Here is a 20,593-nt window from a genome sequence, read left to right on the forward strand (position 1 = left end):
TAACCCAATACCTTTTGGCTTTTGTTTTTGACAGTTTTTTGTCTCCCCTAATCTGGCCACTTTCGTTTTGAGTGTGGTGCCTCCAATATCCATCCTTGCTGTGCTTTATGGTCGATACCTACGGAAACTGACCAAAGTCACTCAGGACTCCCTGGCACAAGCCACTCAGGTAAAGGCCCCTCCCTGGTGTGGTCTCCACTTGAATGAACTCAGAGCCAGGGTATCGGTGGGCAGACCCTAAGGGATGTGCTTAAGCTTTTCAAAAAAGTACTTCCTTTTCCTTACATTAGCCCCCCGGATCCTAGCAACACAAAGTACTCTGCCTTCTAGACTAGCCTACTACCCACACCTCAGCGTTGAGCCCACTTGACTGTACATTGTGTGAACTTCTTACTGTTACTATTTCTTATAGGACGAAAAAGCTAATTATATTCTGAAAATAGTTTCTGGATGATACTCTGTCCTTCATTAATTAATAAAGGTAGCTTTGTAATGCTATCCAGTATTGTCTTTTTTAAAAATTAAAAATAACTTATATTTTCATGTTACAAAACCATGCATATTTATGAAACTAAAATTTTGAGAATATAAAGAGAAAAAATAACATGCATAATTCTAGCTCTCAGAATGAATGTTATTAACATTTTGGAGTCTATCCTTTTCATCTATCTTTTTCACTACGTAAAATATATTTCTTTATCTATCTACCTACCTTCCCATTTATCTCTTTATCTACCTATATATATGATGTATGTATGTATAGATATATATTTGTTTACAAAAACAGGATTGTTCATATACTCTGCTTTGTAATCTATTTTTGACTTGGTTGCATATCATGAGCAGCTTTCTATTGATAGTATCTTAAAAATGAGAACCACATTTTAACGTTGCCTCCCTCGAAATATATGTATTATTTCTCCCAGCTAGCTGAGGAACGTATTGGAAATATAAGAACTGTTCGAGCTTTTGGGAAAGAAATGACTGAAATAGAGAAATACACCAGCAAAGTGGACCATGTGATGCAGTTAGCAAGGAAAGAGGCATTTGCTCGGGCTGGCTTCTTTGGAGCAGTAAGTAGATCATTTTGGAAAGAGTGAAAAGGGTAGACGTTATGATTGGGAGGGGTTTTTATTCTGTGAATCTTGCCATACGTAGAAAATACTTCTCTTCTCCCTCAAGACTAAGAATTACCATCCTTAAAATATTTTTGTGAAGGAGGAGGGAAACAAGTAAATGTAATTAAAGGAGAGGTGGTGAGACCAAGACAGTGTGGGATTGGGCACTGATTCTCAGAGTGTGGTCCAGACCAGGCATGTCAGCTTCGCCTGGGAACTGGTTAGGCACGCAGATTCTCAGCTCCACTCTGGATGTCCTGAATCGGAAACTCTTGGGATGGGGCTGGCAATCTGTGTTTTAGCCCCAGGTCATTCTGATGCAGGCAGTTTGAGACCCACTGAGGATTAACCAAAATAACCTCAGTGTATTTCAAGAAAGAAGTGTAAGAAAATTGATCACGTTGATCACAATGAACTCGGGTAGGACACCGAACTAGAAAATCACCATGATGGCAAATTCATAATATGTTCAAACTGGAAAGAACGTTAGAGGTGATTCAGTAACGGCCGTGACTTAACGGATAGGAAGGCCCAAGGAGGCAGCGCTTACAGAGACCACGCACCTCACGCAGGTCAGGGCAGGTGAGTGTGATGCAGGGCTCTGGCTTCTCAGTGCAGCCTGCCCAGCCCATCACGGTACAGTGTACTGATTTCCTCCAGTTAGGGAAGGCCTCCTTACTATCGTTTTTCTCCTTTGCAAATTGACTAGACTGAGTAAAATAGAAATCTGACGGGTGACTTAGTGTCTAGGTTTCTGTGTTAATGAGATTATTTCCTTCAATATTGTGATATTTCAAAAGTATTTTTAAATTCCGATGAAAACTTATTTAGTGTTTCGGAAAAATCTTGCTTGATGGTGAAATGCATAAAGGGAATTATAGGCCATGTGAATGCTTTTTGCACTTGGCGACTTCGGTTCCCACCTGACTGCTGTGTTTTCTTCCCTTGACAGACCGGGCTCTCGGGGAACCTGATCGTGCTTTCTGTGCTGTACAAAGGAGGGCTGCTGATGGGCAGCGCCCACATGACAGTGGGTGAACTCTCTTCCTTCCTAATGTATGCTTTCTGGGTTGGATTAAGCATTGGAGGTATATAATTTAAATAGGCTTGGGGAATTACAAATCAAAAATAGGGTTATAGTTTCTGAAATGAAAACTTAACTTTCCCATTACTCCACCTCTCATCAATTAACTAACTGCAGAAACCTCTCCTAGAATGTTACTCCAACTTGACTTTGGAAGAAAGAGCAAAGATACAAGTGGGATCCTCCCTGGGGTCGGGAATTTCCAGGGTTTTGCAGGCCCCCCGTAGCTGGTGGAGCTCCGGGTCTCACTGGAGCTCTTTCCAGCTGCATGTAGGGCAGCCTGTTACCTTTCACAGTAGGATGGATGCTGGGGAGGGAGGGTGCTGTGAACAGGCATGTACAGGAACCCCCGGCCTCTGGTGGTGAGGCTTCCATGATGGGCAAGTCACTGGTGGGGAGTAAAGTTCCTTCTGTACAAAGTCAGCCATGTTCAAACTAGTGAACAATCACAAATATAAACGATAAAGTACATGAAGCACAGTTGCTTGCTTTTGTCAAGAATCTCTCAGAGATGAGCTTTCATTGTCTACTCCTGGGTGAAGGGAAGCAAGATCCATGGAGTCTGCGAGGTTTTCTTTTCCGTAGCTTTCCTGAGGCCCCAGCCAACCGGGAGCAGATGATTTCCTGCTTTTTGTTTTCCTTCTTCTCTTTCAAAAGAGATGGAAAGGTTAGATAAACACTGAAGTCTGCTTCAAGGAGCTCAGGTATCCCATGGGGTCACCTCAACCCGAGACTCTTGTTGTTTTCAGGGTTTCAGGGTTTTCTACTGGTTAAACGTATAGGCTTCTCCTTAGACATCCGCAGGCAAGTGAGGATATTTTCTGGACTGAGATTTCCAGAGACCCCTTTAAAAATAGCATTTTAGTTCCTCTGGCTGGTCTTGAAGGCAAACCTGATCAAGACACTTCGGGTGCTGAGTGACGTGGGAAGCGAGAGGGCCAATTCAGGAGGACAGAGCAATGACGGTGTTGCCCTTTTCTCTCCGTCTCTTGGGTTGGGCCTGTCGGGCTGTAGGCTCGCACTCCCGTGTGGGTGGGTTCCTTTCAGCCTTCTGTCCCCCCCTCAGAGCAGACTTGTCTGCCGCCGCCTTCCCTCTCTGTGGCCTTCTTGTGCACAATCCACGCTTGACCGCTGTCAGCTTTCCTCCTGCCCCCCCCAATCTTACGTTTTCTGCCACATTTCTCTTGATCTTTCTTAGTCCCTCTGCTGACACCTCCTTTTTTCCACAGTACTTGACCTGATAGACGCTACCTCTGTTTTGGGGTGTTCTGCTGCCCTACCTTTTGTCCCAAGTTCATAGCTGTGTCTTGCACAGAAATTGGTTGGAAACACAGTTCCCGTCCCCTGGGAGTCAGTTACCTCCCCTGGTCACAGATGTGCTGCTGAGGCTTTGTCTGTGCTTGAGATTTCGGGGGGCTCGGCCTCCTGAGGCACAGGCCACCCCCCGGCTCTGGTTGATGGTTCCCGCCGTCTGGCGGTGGAGAGAGGAGTGAAGTGTGGGCAGGACTGTAGGGACCTGTTACAGGTTGAGTTGGGTTTTAAATGTTTTTGTGAAGCTCACTGTTTAGAGTGATTCTGTGATGAATCTGCCATCAAGAAATCCTGTTTTATTTATTAAATAAATCAGAATTTTTATATGTTGGTTCCCGCTTAGAACAGATTTTACTGAAAAAAAAAACCCCACAATAAATTCTACATTTATTCTCTGTTGTGAGAGGGTCAGAGGTGCTATTTGAAGGAAAACATGCTTGTTTATTTTATACCAGAGAAGGCTCTTACATCTTCCTGTCGAACCCAGTATCTTTTTTTCTTACATTTTTATTGAGGTGAAATTCACGTAACACAAACTTAATCATTTTTAAATGTACAGCTCAGTGGCATTTAGTACATTCACAGTGTTGTGCAACCACTACCTCTGTTTAGTTCCAAAATATTTTCCTCACCTCGAAGAAAGACCCATACTCATCAAGCAGTCTATACCCGCCTCCTCAGCCCCTAGCAACCAGTTTGCTTTCTATCTGTATGTATTTACTTATTCCGGATATTTCACGTGAATGGAATTATATAGTTTGTGGCCTTGTGTGTTTGGCTTCTTTCCCTTTGCATGTTTTCAGAGTTCACCCACATTGTAGCATGTACTTCATTCCTTTTTGTGGTTGAATAATATTCGATTGTATGGATAGACCACATTTTGTTTATCCAGGGCCATTTTGTCTTTGTTTCTGTTTTCCAGGGTCTAAACTTTTTACTATGTTGTGAACTACTTCCGACTCTTTCCCTTGACTTTTCCTTCCTTCCTTCCTTCCTTCCTTCCTTCCTTCCTTCCTTCCTTCCTTCTTTCCTTCCTTCCAATTAATAGACTTCTTAAAAGAGCAGTTTTAGGGGCTTTCCTCGTGGCACAGTGGTTAAGAATCCGCCTGCCAATGCAGGGGACATGGGTTCGAGCCCTGGTCCAGGAATATCCCACATGCCGCGGAGCAACTAAGCCCGTGCGCCACAACTCCTGAGCCTGCACTCTAGAGCCCGCGAGCCACAACTACTGAGCCCGCGAGCCACAACTACTGAGCCTGAGCTCTAGAGCTGTGCTCCGCAACAAGAGAAGCCACTGCAATGAGAAGCCCGCGCAGCACAACCAAGAGTAGCCCCTGATCGCCGCAACTGGAGAAAGCCTGTGCGCAGCAACGAAGACCCAATGCAGCCAAAAAGAAAGAGCAGTTTTAGGTTCACAAAAAGTTGAGCAGAAAGTACAGAGAGTCCCATGGTCCCCCCACCCCCCGTGCACAGACTCCCCCATTTATCAGCATCCCCCACCAGATGGTGCATTTGTTACAATTAATGAACATATACCGACACGTTATCACCTAAGTCCAGAGTCTACCTTAGGGGGTCACTCTTAGTGTTGTACGTTCTGTGGGTCTGGACAAATGTATAATGGCATGTATCCACCACTGTAGTATCATACAGAGTAGTGTCACTACCCTAAAAATCTTCTGTGCTCTGCCTATTCATCCTTCCTTCCCGCCAACCCCTGGCAACCACTGATTTTTTTTTACTGTCTCCACAGTTTTGCCTTTTCCAGATGTCGTATTGTTGAAATCATGCAGTGTGGAGCCTTTCCACCTTAGCTTCCTTCACTTAGCAGTAGGCATTGAAGGTCCCTCCATGTCTTCTCATGGCTCAATAGCTCTTTTCTTTTTCATGTTGGCTGGATGGACCACAGTTTATCCATTGAAAGGACATCTTTGTTGCTTCCAAGTTTTGGCAATTATGAATAAAGCTGCTGTAAACATTTGTGTGCAGGTTTTTGTGTGGCTATAAGTTTTCATCTCCTTTGGGTAAGCACAAAGGAGCACAATTGCTAGATTGCATATGGTAAGAGTATGTGTAGTGTTGTAAGAAATCGCCAAACATTCTTTCAAAGTGGCTGCACCATTTTGCATCCCCACCAGCAGTGAATAGAGTTCCTGTTGCTCCATATCCTCACCAGCATTTGGTGTTGTTAGAATTTTGGATTTTTGCTGTTCTGATAGGTTTGTTGTTGTCATAATTTGCTTTTTTCCCTGGTGACGTGATGCAGAGTATCCTTTTATATATTTATTTGCCATGGGTGTATCTTCTTTGGTGAGATGTCTGTTTGTCCATTTTTTAATTGGCTGTTTGTTTTCTTATTGTTGAGTTTTAAGAATTCTTTGTATACAGTAGTCTCCCCTTATCCTCAATTTCACTTTCTGTAGTTTCAGTTACTTGTGGTCAACTGCAGTCTGAAAATATTAAATGGAAAATTCCAGAAATAAGCCATAAATTTTAAATTGCACACCCTTCTGAGTAGCATGATGAAATCTCATGCTGTCCTGCCTGGGACATGGGCCATCCCTTTGTCCAGCACATCCCACCCGTTAGTCTTTTGGTAGCCGTCTCGGTGATAGATGGCACTGTGTAGTACTGCAGTGCTTGTGTTGATGTGACCCTTGTTTCACTTAATAATGGCCCCCAATTGCAAGAGTGGTGATGCTGGCAGTTCATATATGCCAAAGAGAAGCCATGAAGTGCTTCCTTTAAGTGAAAGGGTGAAAGTTCTTGATTTCATAAAGAAAGAGAAAAAATCATATGCTGAGGTTACTGAGATCTATGGTAAGAATGAGTCTTCTAGTCATGAAATTGTGAAGAAGGAAAAAGAAATTCGTGCTGGTGTTGCTGTCGCACCTCAGACTGCAAAAGTTACACCACACTGCTTAGTTAAGATGGAAAAGGCATTTAATTTGTACAAGATATTTTGAGAGAGACCACGTTCACATGACTTGTTACAGTATATTGTTATAATTCTATTTTATTATTAATGTTACTCTTACTTTATAAATTAAACTTTATCTTAAGTGTGTGTATGTAAGAAAAAAATACAGTTGACCCTTGAACAACACGGGTTTGAACTGTGAGGGTCCACTTATACAGATTTTTTTTCAGTAAATACGTACTGTAGTACTACACAATCCATAGATGCAGTTACAGAGGGCCTACTACAAAGTTATACATGGATTTTCACATGCGAGGGGGTTGGCGCCCCTAACCCCTGTGTTGCTCAAGGGTCACCTGTAGTATGTATGGGGCGCCACGGTTTCAGGCATCCACGGGGGTTGTGGAACGTATCCCCTGCGGATAAGGGGGAACTACTGTATTTTGGATACCAGTCCTTTGTCAGATGTGTCTTTTGCAAATAATTTCTCCCAGACTGTGGCCCGTCTTCTCATTCTCTTGACAGTGTCTTTCACAGAGCAGAAGTTTTTAATTTTAATGAACTCTGACTTCCTTAATTTTTTCTTTCGTGGATTGTGCTTTTGATATGATACTTAAGAAGTCATTGCTGAACACAAGGTCGTGTATGTTTTTCTCTTATGTTATCTTCTCAGAGTTTTATAGTTTGGCGTTCTACGTTTAGACCACTTTGAGTTAATTTTTGTGAAAGGTGTAAGGTCTGTGTCCTGAATCATTTTTTGCACATGGATGTCTGGTTGTTCCAACACCATTTGTTGAAAAGTCTACCCTTTCTTCATTGAATTGCATTTGCTCATTTGTCAAAGATCAACTGACTATATGTATGTGGCTCTGTTTCTGACCAATGCATTCTTAATTTAACCTGAAGGTTTTAATCCACCGTATCTTGTATAAATAACTGTATACCTTAGACAGGATATTTGAATTGCATTTTTTCAGCATCCTTACTGAGGGAAAGTGTTACAAGTATATGTTCTGGCAGTTGACATGGAGTGTACTTGGAGTTTAAGTCATTAATTAAATCATAGTTCAAAGGTGACTTTAAGAAGAGGTTGGAGTATTTAACATTGCCAAATTTCTTTTCAGTTTTTAGCCTGGTAGAAGTTGTATTTGTTGACCGTCTGCAAGGAGGGTTGGATTATGTGGATATGTCTTTTAAATGAATATTGGGGTACCTTAAATTCCTTATAAGTATGGGATAAGCATTATATTTTATTTATATTGCTATGTTTTTGAGTAGGTAGACTTTTATGTAACATTGTGATTTTAATTCAGTGGTTGATTAGTATGACTGTATGTATTTATAAATTCCCTGATCTGACCAAACATTAAATCCGTATTAGAAATAATGAAATTGGAGGAGGAGAAACTGAAGGAACACAAGGGTATGAGACTGAGGGAGTTCTGGTGGATTCCCAGGTAGCTGCTTCAAATCAGATTTTATATTAAAAGCAGGTGTGGTTACTGTTCCCAGAGGGCTGGGAGTAGCAGAGGGCCGTTTCCTGGTTCCAGTGACAGACGTGTGCCTTTGCTTCTCGTCCTCAGGTCTGAGCTCCTTCTACTCAGAGCTGATGAAGGGACTGGGTGCCGGGGGCCGCCTCTGGGAACTCCTCGAGAGAGAGCCGGAGCTTCCTTTCAATGGTGGGTCTGAAATGGGTTTGCTCCTGTTTGCTGGGATTAAACAAATGTGGTTTCGGACCGTGACACCAGCTTCCTGCCCCACCTGGGATGGACGAACGTGAGCGGGACGCTGTCCCTTGCGTGTGGCAGGGACAGGGCCATCAGTGGGGTGGGCGGTGAGGAAGGACAGCTGCTGGGCGCTGTCATGGGGCCCCAGGGCGTCCCTGGAGGCGTGGGGACTGACCACAAAGCGTGCAGCCACTGTTTACCTCCCTGCAGGCGATTTGCTACCACAGACAGCAGGGTAGAAGTGAGTGCAGCGCAGGGGTGCAGATAGGAAGGGCCCGGCCAGTGCCCCAGACTTGTCTTCCTTGGTGCTTTTGACGTTTGTGTGGGCGGGGCGGGGGGGGGGCGGAGGACAGGAAGAGGGATCACACGTATAAAAGACTCGGAGTTGCCTGGCTACGGGGGCGGGGCGGAGGATCCTGGCGCTGATTGGCTGGAGCTGTCTCCTTCACCAGCTGCTTCCCGGGAAGCCGGCGCTCGGGGCAGCTGTGCGGCCTGGGCCAGCCAGCCGAGGGCTCGGGGGACGGGGCTGTGAGCGGCAACCACTGCCAGCTGCTCGCTGATCCCTAGGGACTGGCGGTTGGCCCCAGGTCAGTAGTGAACGCCCAGTGTTCTCCACTCTGACAGGCTGGGAGAGATTGAGCCCAGCTGGGGGAGATTGAGCCCCTTCTCCCAGGTCGGGAGCAAGGCTACACAGCACAGAGCAGACCTCTGCCCCCCTCTAGCTCTGGGGCTGTTGTGCAGCGCCCGCCTATTCATCATCATACTCTCAAAACATGTATTTAGAGAAGGTGAGGGAAACCCTAGAGGCAAGGGAACCGCAGAGGCAGCATATAGAGAGAAGGCCCCTGGGCTCGCCCGGACGGCTCCGCGCTGGAACCTCCGTCCCCGGCTCGGCTGGCACGGGCAGGCTGGCTCCTCTGCACCTCGGCGTCCTGTCAGTAAGACTGGGATGGGGACTTCTGCCTCTCAGGGCTGCGAGACTCCAGCAAGGTGGCGGGCGTATGGTCGCACTGCCGGTGCAGAGCGGGTTCAGGGAAGCGCTGGTCGGAGGCCTCCTCCTGACCTGCCCGGGAAGAGCCCAGATTCCAGGACTCGCCACGCTGGGCCGCGTCCGCAGTCAAGACAGGCGGGCGCTGGGCTCCGCTGTGAGCCTGAGCTTTGCCCTGAGTGATTGGCGCTCCATCTTCCCTTGCAGAGGGGGCCATTTTAAACGAGAAGAGCTTCCAGGGCGCTTTGGAGTTCAAGAACGTGCATTTCGCCTATCCAGCTCGCCCAGAGGTGCCCATATTCCAGGATTTCAGCCTTTCTATCCCAGCAGGATCCATCACAGCGCTGGTTGGCCCAAGTGGTTCTGGCAAATCAACAGTGATTTCTCTCCTGCTGAGGCTGTACGACCCCAGCGCTGGTGAGTGGCTGAGCACGTTGTAGGACGGGAGGCCTCTCCTGAGCCCCCAGAGAGGATCAGATTACGCAGGGGCCGTGCAGTGCGCGAGTTGTGAACGAGTTCTGAACGCAGAGGGTTTGTTCCCAGGAAGGAAATCCCAAACAGAGGATTCACTTTTCAGGCTATGGCAGCTCGTACAGAGGGCCCGTCGGACACTTTGTATACCTTGTGTTCGCCACTCAGGTCCAGAGTGGCTTCCTGAACCCCACCTCCTTGTCTCCCGTGTGGTGCTTCCTCCACCGGGAGAGGGGCCCCAAGAAGGTGCCTCGGGGCTGCTGAGCACCGCCGGCCACGGCCGCACCGTGAGTAAGTGCCACTCGGTGCCGGCCCTGAGCTTGTGCGGGAGCCCGGGCTCTCCCTGGAGCCCTCCGGTCCTCCTGCCTGGGGCTGGTGTGCAGACAGGGCACGTGGCCGTCACTGATTCACTGCTGGGCCGCTGCTCCGTTGAAGCTTTCTTGCGGTAGTAGAGGTTTTCTTACGGATTTTTCTCTTTCAGGTTTTTTTAAAAATTTTTAACTGGATTATAGCAGCTTTCAGAGCAAAGAACACATTATTTTACTTCTTTATATCTTTTTAAAATATACAGTTGACATACAACATATGAGTTTCAGGTGTATAGCGTAATGATTCAATACACATATATACTGTGAAATGACCACCGCAGTGTGTCGGGCTAACATCCATCACCACACACAGTTACAGAGTTGACATCCTTCTTTGTGTCACAGCTCGGAGAAGATAGTCTGTTTTGGGATTAAGAAAACAATGACGGGGACTTCCCTGGTGGTCCAGTGGCTAAGACTCTGCGCTCCCAGTGCAGGGGGCCCGGGTTCGATCCCTGGTCAGGGAACTAGATCCCACATGCATGCCGCAACTGAGAGTCCGCATGCCGCAACTAAGACCCAATGCAGCCAAAATAGAATTAAATAAATAAATATTAAAAAAAAAAAAAGAATGGTATTTCTCAGCAGGAAAACAATTGTCGGTATAAAATAAAACCATGAATTTAAAGAGTATGTCTTATGGTGTCTTTGGTTACAACAGTGTGAGAGCTGGATATGTGCCAGGTAATTCTCTGACTCACAGATCCTGACCCACAGAACCACCAAGTGCGTTAAAATGGGTATTACTACACTGTTTGCCTCTGGAATCACTGCCTTGGTTTACCCTCTACTTGCTGTAAAATTCTGAGTTTAGAAAAATCCTAGTGAGGGGGATGCAAATCAAGTCAAAATACTAAGTCTCTAGTTTCTTCATCACAGTGAATAAATCAAGGAGAAAAGCAACTGCACTTAACATTCCTGCCTTGTGTAGCCTGTAGAACACTTATACTTTTTAAGTCAAGACCTCAGCTTTTTGTAGGTTTATGAAAGCCAGTTACAGCTGGCTTGTATAATGCCACACACCTAACTGAGAAGGAATGGGATTTCTTGTGTTGGTCACTGTCATTGTAATTGGGAAGCATGATTGCGTTCCCTCAAGGTGTAGAGGTAATTCTGTCAGCTGAGGTCACAGAGTTACATCTGACTGTCGAAACACTCTGCCACCGTGTCAAACAGAGTCTTAGTCGCAGACGGCAGACTCTCCAGCTATGCTTACTCGGGAAGGCGAGCTGGATGGATGAGCTAGGTGGGCTTAGTCATCCAACCACTGCAGGGAGACAGTAGGCGTGGACGATCCAGAAAAGTCCCTTTTAGCTCCGAAATTCCCTAAAATACGTTGGTTTTAGATTCTGTTTGGAGATTTTGAGTATCTGATCTTTAAAAAACTGAGTCTGGAATTTTCACACCAGATACTTTCTGTGTTTACATCAGTCATTGGCCCCATGACACCCAGTGACTCTCTCCTTCTTCTCTGCAAGGAACGATCAGTCTTGATGGCCGTGACATCCGTCAGCTAAATCCAGTCTGGCTGAGATCCAAGATTGGGACAGTGAGTCAGGTAGGAGGGGAGGGCTCCATTTTTATTACATTTTCTTTTAAAATGGCTTTTGTCATCTTCTTGGTCTTGAACCTTTCAAAAGAAAAGGAATGGAAGTTTTCCAGATGTATGAAACCAATCTCCAGGGCAGGTTGTTTAGGTTTGTAAATAGTGCTGTTTCCTGAAAACCTTAAACATTTTAACCACTCGAAGCATTGACTTTATCAGAAGCTGGGGACCGGCATTACTTTGTAATGCAGATAGTCTAGAAGAAGGCTGGGGAGAAAAAGATACAACTTTTTCGCTTCTACTGGCTCTTGCTCAATTCTCATTTTCATTACTAGCCGGTCTACTGTTTTGCATAATGGGTTTCAGAGACAAGCAAGCAAAGACTGTGGCCAGAGCCAGGGTCTCCTTGCAAAGAGGCTGCAGATTTCAAGAACCTTGATGTCATGCGGCCTCTTTGACGAGGCTGTTTTCACAAGACCACTCGGTGCAGGGGGATTTTGACACAGCTATTGGTATTTTTATCACCAAGCTTCGTGCACAGCAGGCAAACCCAAGCAGCCCGACTCCTGAGCCTCTTCCGCTAATGAGCCTTCCCTCAGCACCACTCCACTGGTCGGGGGCAGTGACGGGGGGCTTGGCTCGGTGGTGCAAGGGTAACGGCAGTGCCACAGCCTTACAGGGAGGGAGAAAGAAGCTGGGAGTTCATTTGCTTTTTAGGACTATTCCACAGAATGGCTCTGTCCAAATGCCACGTTCCCGCCTGCTCTGTGTGTATTTCAAAAAGTGATAGATAGAAATGGATTCTCCCATTGCCCTTGGACGGCAGGCGGCTGGAGAACGCAGACGGGCTCGGGGTCCTCCTCGGGGAGGGGGGCTTGCGCTTACAGAGCGCCTGCTGTGTGCCGGACACTCGCAGGTGTCTACTGTGGGACCCCGTGTCCTGCAGTGGGGGACCTACAGGTGACAAAGGCAGTCCTGCTCGTGCTAATGCATGCATTGTTTAATCGCCCACGGGGTATATTTATGGAGAATGAAGCAGAAAAACAGTATATATTCTCTGGGAACCGTTTAGTGTCTTAGCTGTAAGTATTGTACTAAGCTCCACTGTATTTACTAGACTGTTGCAATTTGCAATAAATACGTTTTATTTCCAATGTGTAGGAACCAATTTTGTTTTCTTGCTCAATTGCGGAGAACATTGCCTATGGCGCAGACGACCCTTCCTCGGTGACGGCCGAGCAGGTAGAGAAAGTGGCTGGTGTAGCCAATGCAGCTGCGTTCATCCGACATTTCCCTCAAGGGTTCAACACTGTGGTCGGAGAAAAGGGCGTTCTCCTCTCAGGTACCTTTTTGTTACCCTTTTGCGGCAAACACTCTCTAAACATTTCCTGTCGCAGTGTTATTTTCTAATTAGGCTTTTGTCCTTAGAGTTTATGAAATTAACCTTTTTCGTTTTCTCACATGTCTTTTGTGGACACATGTGGACAACTCCCCAGTGTCTTTCACTTTCCACCCCAGAGGTGCTTCCAGATTCCCACTGATGTCCCACTGGGTAGTACTCAGCCACAGCAGCTTTCTCTCATCCCAGAAGAGACACGTTTTGCAACTCGAGATCCTTGAAAACTGTAGAAAATAACACAGATACCGCGGATGGCAGGATGACTTGTCCAGGGAGGCAGACGTGCAGCTGAGGGAGCTCTTTATTCCCCACTTCGTAGGTTACGTGTAGACCCAGGACTTACAGACTTTTCTGTAGAGGGCCAGAGAGTAGATGATTTAGGTTTGTGCGTCACACGTGGTCTCTGTCACAGTCGTCGTCTTATTTTTTAACGACTCTTTTAAAACATAAAAACCATTCTCAGCTTGAGGCTGTGCACAGACAGGCCCTGGTCCAGACCTGGCCCAGGTGGAGTCCGCTCTGCCCCGTCCTGGACGAATGGGGGCTCGCAGGGCTGTGGCACCATCTGGCCCGTGGTGTCGGCTCACCCTGCAGGTCAGATCGCCTTTGGGGGCGGTGTTTCCAGGAGGGAAAGAGAAAACGGTTCTGTTGCTTTCGAGTGCAGAAGTGGGACCAGTGAATAGAGGAGTAAATTTTTCGTTAAACACAGATTTTTTTTTTTTATTACAAATGTTCAACTGTACTTCCTTTCACGGCGAGCTCTGTCACTGGATGTGTCCGAGCAAGGGATGGAGGCCTCCATGTCAGAGTGAAGGCTGCCAGGTTGGACTGGAGCAGGAGTCCTTTCCAGTGCTAAACTTTTTGCTTGAACTTAGACTACAGACAATTTAACACAAAAACGTTTTAAGTTTGTTGTGTATGATTTGTTTAAATGATACGCAGTAGATGAAAAAATGTTTTTTGATAGATTGGGGAAGTTCTGGGGTTTTTGATAGATTGGGGAAGTTCCGGGGTTTTTGATAGATTGGAGAAGTTCCGGGAGTAGAACCGCTACTGCGTCCCTGGAACAGACGTGTCCTTGGGCAGGACGCCAGTGTAAGCTTTACCGAGATGGAGGAGTGGGGTTGGGAGCTACCTGTGCTCTGTCCCATGAGCACAGCACCTGCTCCCTTGGAACAGGTGCTGCATGTCCTTCCCTTTGACCAGGATTCTCAAGCTCCATCTCCCAGTGAAATAACCAAAGGTTTCAGTCTACCCTGGAGGAAGGGTGGGCATCTAGCAGTAGGCCCCCCGTGTGCTCATTGGCACTGGGGTTTTCAGAGCTGCCCAGAGCCCTTGCTGGCCGCTCTGCTGACCCACACCGAGCACTCAGACCCCCACCAACCAGAGAATCCAGAAAGGAAGGGTTTTTCCTCCTTCCCTCGTCGTGAGGGTGGGGTTGCCTGGTTGAGGACAGCTTTTAGCAGTGCCACCCATTTCAGTTTAAATGATTAACTTGTCTTAGATGAAATAATAAGTAGGTTCAGCCAGTAACATCAACCAAAAAGGAATGTTCTCACCACCAAAAGTGGAATTGAGTTTCCTAACATGAACTAAGTTGTGAGGAGTGAGCTGAGTCCTGCTCTGAGACTTCACCAGTTGTAACTTAGGAGAGCGTCCCTGGGGGAAAGGAGAGGGTGGGGTGGAACAGTGATGAGGAGGGGAATTGTCATCTGTCTGTCCCTTCCAGCCTTCCCCCACACCGCCCCCCTTGCGTTTAGTAGAATTTGAGTTTTACAAAGGGGGCGGGTTAGAACGGCATACTCTCTCTGTTGCCCCCAGTTTTCATACACGCACAAAGTACCGCATGTGTCGGTTGTTCCCTGGGGCAGGAAAAAGAAAACACCGTGAGAGTGGAAGTATGGAGTGGTGTTCTGGGCGGACAGTGGAGTTACCAGTCCCAGCTCCTTTCGCCCCTGTCCATCTCACGTACTGCTCGGAAACCTCTAACTTTCTCGAGTTGCCCGTTTGTTTCCTGCTACAAGAGGTGCTCTCTTGGGGGACACGGCACGTGTGTGGTTAAAAGCGCACCCCACTGTTCAGACCTCGGCTCTGCCGCTGACCAGCTGTGAGGCCTCTCGCAGGATATTTGTGCCTCAGCTTTTCACCTGTAAAAAGAGAATCATTATAGGATCTACTTCAAAGGCTTGTTTTTGAGATGAAATGAAATAATACATGTAATGCATTTAGGAAATGCCTGGGACGTAGGAATTCCTCAGTGTTAGCCATGATAATAATTGTTGTTATTATTAATCTTGAGATAGATGAGGGAACGTTATAATATTTTAAAACATAGGTTTCTGTTCTCGCGTCTATCTCAACTATGACTGGGAGAAACTACCTTCAAATTGTCATATGGCTCATCAGAAAAGCCTATTACCAAGAATTTTTGTTAAGGCCTTCAATTTAAAAATGTATATATTGTCGTTGTCAGGTGGGCAGAAACAGCGAATTGCAATTGCCCGCGCTCTGCTTAAGGTAAGCCTGAAGCCTCTCGGCCGGGGTTGGCATTGTTCTTCATCAGGGACCTTGTAATTTGTAATGTGCAACTTTTCTTCTTCTTCCTTTTTCTTGGGAAGGGGCAGGTGGGTATATGGTTGACAGTTCTGGTGAAAGATGAGTTGGGAATTCCACTGAGTACCTGTGGTCCAAATTTAGCAAGTGTTTCCTGAGTATTAGGAGCCAGAGGGAGAACAGTTTAACACACGGATCTTCCATCAAGAAGCATACAGAATATTTTAAAAAAAGAACGTCTCTATGCGTGTAACTGAGTCACTTTGCTGTGCAGCAGAGATTGGCACAGCGTGGTATGTCAACTATACTTCAGTACAAAAAAATAATAAAATTAAAGAAGCATACAGTCTAACTGGTGGAGTAGTGATTATATCAAAATACCAAAATAATGCAAGTATGCTTACTTGTATAATCTGTAATCACCTGCTAAACTGAATAGTACAGACCTGAAATACTTATACAAGACTCCTAAGAGGAGAGGGGAAAGCTGAAAGTCATAGACATTGTATTTTTTAGGAAATGATGGCCTTCTCCTTTGTTATATAACTATTCTCCTCAGATTTATAGGTGATTTTTTCTTAAAAAACAGCTTTATTGAAGCATGATTTACATATCATAAGATTGACCAGTTTTAAATGTACTTTTCAGCGACTTTTAGTAAATTTACAGAGTTGTGCACCCATCACACAATCCAATTTGACAACATTTCTATCACCCTGATACCCTTTTGCAACCTTTCTGCCTTCCCAGCCCCAGCCTGCCACTAATCTACTTTCTGTTTGTCTAGATTTGCCTTTCTGGACATTTCAGATAAATGGAATCAGACAAGATACGGTCTCCTGCTTCTAGCCTCTTTCACCAGTATAGTTTTTGAGGTTCCTCCATGTTGTAGCCTATATCAGTACTTTATTCCTTTCCATTCCTTTGTATGGACAGACCGCAATTTGTTTATCACCCAAATGTTAATGAACTTTTGGGTTGTTTCCGGTTTAGGGCTGTTGTGAATAGCACTGCTCTGAATGAATAGTGTACAAGCTTTTGTGTGGGCATGTTTTCATTTCTTACGGATAGATTCCTAGACAAAGCTAGAATTTATGTGTTTCTCAGTTCTGTGTGTACTACTCCTAGCTAAACTATAAGCAGGACCTTGAGAGTCCATCTGACTCACTTTAGAGCCCCACTAAATACTGTTTAGTTGATTCACCAGCAGGTTAAAACTGCATTATGAAGAATATCCGGTTCATTGATCACTGTGATCATGGTTTAAAATCATGTCTAAATCTTCCATTTATGAGCTTATCTCAGACACTTATGAGCTTGTTTTTCTTCTTTTGTAGCAGCTTTATTGTGATAGAATTCACACACTCTACAGTTCACCCATGGAAAGCATACAGTTCAGTGTTAGCGTATTCAGAGTTGTGCATCCATCACCATAATCAGTTTTAGAACATTTTCATCACCCCCAAAATAGCATCCACACACCACCCTGCCTTATTTCCCCATTGACCCCAGTCCCAGGTAACGGCTCTGCCCCTGCAGAGGTGCCTGTTGTAGACATTTCCTGTGTGATTTCCTAAGTGGAATCACACACGAGGTGGACTTTTGTGTCTGGCTCCTCTCGCTCAGCAGAATGTTTTCAAGGGTCATCCATGTTGTATCATGTATCAGTACTTTATTTCGTTTTATTACTGAGAGTTTGTGTTTTTCTAATAAAATTATGTTTTCTTTTCCTTTTAATGTTTTTCCTTTTTCAGAATCCCAGAATTCTTCTCCTAGATGAAGCAACCAGGTGAGGCTATCTTAATGTGTAATTGGATTAAACCAAATTCTTCCTCTATCACAAACTTTTATTCTGTACTTCAAGTGATACGGCTGAGAATGCCTTACACTTTAAAGTCACGGGGTCTGAATTAATCATGACAGTTGGGAGGCAGTGAGCAGGCTGAGTCATGAGTTGAGGGTTCTAGTTCCAATTCAGACATTTGTGATGAATCCCTGATCACCAATCAGCAACTGTGCAAAACGCTTTTAACTTACATGGCAGTAGTTCTATGGAGATCAAGGGTCCAAAGCTTCTTTTTTTTACAGTAACTTTATAATATAAAATATAGACAGTTGACCCAAGAAGTTGCAATTTTGATCATAGTGAAAATCGGCTGCTAATGAGGGGCCAGTGTACGTGTACCAGGAAATACACGCGTGAACAGTGTGCGTGGCCCTGACGTCTTTGCTTTCCTGTGGGCTCTCCTGTTTAGTGCACTGGACGCTGAAAACGAGTATCTCGTTCAGCAAGCTCTGGATCGACTGATGGAAGGAAGGACGGTGTTCATCATCGCCCATCGTCTGTCCACCATTAAGAATGCCAATATGGTAGCTGTCCTTGACCAGGGGAAGATCACCGAGTGTGGGAAACACGAAGAACTGCTTTCGAAACCAGACGGGATATACAGGAAATTAATGAATAAACAGAGTTTTATTTCAGCATAAAGAAGCAATTATTGGTAAACTTAGTATGAGACACTTTAAAGCAAAGCAGCACTGCAGGAAAAAAAATTTTTTAAAACCCAGGCTGTATGAAATCTGTAAATCATACTTCAAGTTATTTGAAATCTGCCTATTTTTTCCAAAGATTGTAAAATATTGTTTTGAGATCGACCTGTTCTCAAGACCTTTTTATTCAGAGTTTTAATAATTGTAACTTTCTAAATGTCAAGCTCACTGAAGTTATTTTCAGGTTTTGTACTTTTATCTTGGAATATTTTGATTAATATAGCCTGGCACCTCACTTTCTTTTATCTGCTGTTATAAATTGAAGCTATTGTCAAATGACAACTTTTAAAAGGGAATTATAAATAAAGAGCCTAATTATTTTAGGCCACTTTACCAATCACTGTGTAATCTCTTGGTAGTACTCTACCTACTTTGGGTATCATTTTACCAGGTAGCATAATAGAAGGTGAAAATCTAACCCTTTATTTTATCCTGATAATCTCATAAAGCAAACCTGACATATATATACATATATATATATATATATATATATATATGTGTGTGTGTGTATCTATATATATGTGTATATATATAGATACACACACACAGAAATAGTTAACGTCACATGGCGAGGAGGGATCATGTATATTCCCCATCTCCTCTGTCTTCAGAGGTGTGAAAGTTCAGGGACATGTGTTCCTCTGGGCTGAGACTGTGTTTGGACGTGTGCATTTTCAACATTTTTGGCACATGAGAACCTGATGAGTTGTGAAAAGGGAAGAGGCCCCATCCTTTGAATATGAGAACTTCTGATTTCATTATTTACGTATTTGTTTCTGTGAATTTGGGAAGCCAGGCATGAACTGCCAGGTATTATCAAGAAGGATGTAAAAATGAATTTTACACTTATGTTGTCTGAGGCATGTGTCTTGAGAATTATTTTTTAAGAGTTTATAATTCCTAGCCAAATTTTACAGGTTTTTGTCGGTTACTTAGTTTTGAAATTTCATTCAATGAGGCTAAATTCCAAAATTATTAATATAACTGTAATGTTCAACCTTAAAACATTTGAAGGAAGCTTACATGTTCTTGCTATTCTGCAGAAGACCAAGAAACCTTAAGAGCTTGTCACTCTTCTGAAAAGAGGACATAACTAACCATCTTTCTTTTATTTGTGGTTATAGTTTTGTTCACCTAAATTTCTGAAAATTCCTCAAGCAATGCTGACGCCATTGGATTTGTCGTATTTCATATCAGCACCATTAATTTGCTGTTGCCTCAAGAAAAAGTACTTTTCTACATTGATAATGCCAGAACCTAAGAAGTAACAATGTTGATGTGATTAAAATGGAAGTTTTCTCGTGTCCTGAGTATGGATTAGTTTCCTGATTATACTGGAAGAAACCACTATTTCATGATAAGCGTGGAATATTACATTTCATTCTATGTAAGGGAATTTATTAATGAATAAAATGAATTCAGTGAATGAATGAACTCAGTCTTCTTTGAATTAGTAAACAGTACATCCGTGACAGTCATCTTAACAAGCTTTACTTGTTTTCTTCATGGTTTACTACTATGATATAGTTCTCAGAAAGCAAACAAATACAATCACAAGGTTGGATCTGAGGGAAATCTCCTTGTGCCATAGAAATAGTTACAAAATTGAATTTGATCATTATATTTTATTTTCTTATACAAGGTGTTTAATTGTGTCTTGGGTAACATTTTATATCATGGATTAAAATTCAAGCACATTACATTTATTGTGCACTTTATTTCTATTACTATTACAGATGCAGCTTAATTGTCACTTGCCACTCACTGATAGGGTTTTGATATGAGTCTGCAAGCAATTGATTTATTATGGTCTCTGCAGTCAGGCCTCTCCGCTAACGATCATCTGTATCTGCAGCTGCTCCCCAGTGCTAGCATCACCGCCTCAGCTCCACCTCAGATCATCAGGCATTAGATTCTCAGAAGGAGCACGCCACCTAGATCCCTCGCATGTGCAGTTCACAGTAGGGTTCGTGCTCCTGTGAGAATCTAATGCTGCTGCTGATCTGATAGGAGGCGGAGCTCAGGTGGTAATGCGAGCGATGGGGAGCGGCTGTGAACACAGATGAAGCTTCGCTCGCTCACCCACCGCTCATCTCCTGCTGTGCAGCCAGGTTCCTAACAGGCCACAGACTGGTAGCGGTCTAGTAGATAAGCAAAACGAAATTTAAATCACGTGAAAGCCTCCACGTGAAGATAAAATGTCACATCAGTGAGCTTAGTGTTTTGTTGTCTGCTCTCCCAGGCTCCTCTCTGTGCAAGGTCTCTGACCTTGGACCTGACTGGTTCCCAGGAAATAATCACAGATTAAACCATTATAGGCCGTACCCTGTACATGTACTTTTATAAAGTAGGGCTCCGTTTAGGGAAATCCATTTTATTCCATAAAAGTGCCAAAGCTGTTAGAAACTAAATGAAAACAAATGTAAATTGTTGTAAAACATTAAGTATATTAATGAAAGAAGTATATGGAAACTGCATTGTAAATGTTCATTTGAGGGTGTTTGTTTTTCTACGTTTTTACATCTGAGGCATCATGGAGCTTAGCTGGTAATCTCCGT

General features: G+C 44.4%; 1 protein-coding gene across 2 annotated transcripts in view; it reads left to right on the forward strand.

Moving 5' to 3' along the window:
• ABCB10 (ATP binding cassette subfamily B member 10) overlaps positions 1 to 19,438 on the forward strand; it is a 32,881-nt gene extending 13,443 nt beyond the window's left edge. Inside the window, exons 4-14 of one of the 2 annotated variants that reach the window (XM_068547648.1) lie at positions 35 to 169; positions 927 to 1,073; positions 2,071 to 2,206; positions 8,017 to 8,112; positions 9,356 to 9,565; positions 11,466 to 11,545; positions 12,695 to 12,875; positions 15,406 to 15,449; positions 17,240 to 17,274; positions 17,741 to 17,986; positions 19,160 to 19,438. In XM_068547648.1, coding sequence (XP_068403749.1) covers positions 35 to 169; positions 927 to 1,073; positions 2,071 to 2,206; positions 8,017 to 8,112; positions 9,356 to 9,565; positions 11,466 to 11,545; positions 12,695 to 12,875; positions 15,406 to 15,449; positions 17,240 to 17,274; positions 17,741 to 17,972 — 1,296 coding nt within the window. In that variant the 3' untranslated portion in view covers positions 17,973 to 17,986; positions 19,160 to 19,438. Of the gene's footprint in view, positions 1 to 34; positions 170 to 926; positions 1,074 to 2,070; positions 2,207 to 8,016; positions 8,113 to 9,355; positions 9,566 to 11,465; positions 11,546 to 12,694; positions 12,876 to 15,405; positions 15,450 to 17,239; positions 17,275 to 17,740 lie in introns of both variants that reach the window. The other variant, XM_068547647.1, reaches the window with a different exon arrangement.
• The last annotated feature ends 1,155 nt before the right edge of the window (positions 19,439 to 20,593 follow it).

This window comes from Eschrichtius robustus, chromosome 7, assembly GCF_028021215.1.
Source record: "Eschrichtius robustus isolate mEscRob2 chromosome 7, mEscRob2.pri, whole genome shotgun sequence".
Classification (NCBI taxonomy): Eukaryota; Metazoa; Chordata; class Mammalia; order Artiodactyla; family Eschrichtiidae; genus Eschrichtius; species Eschrichtius robustus.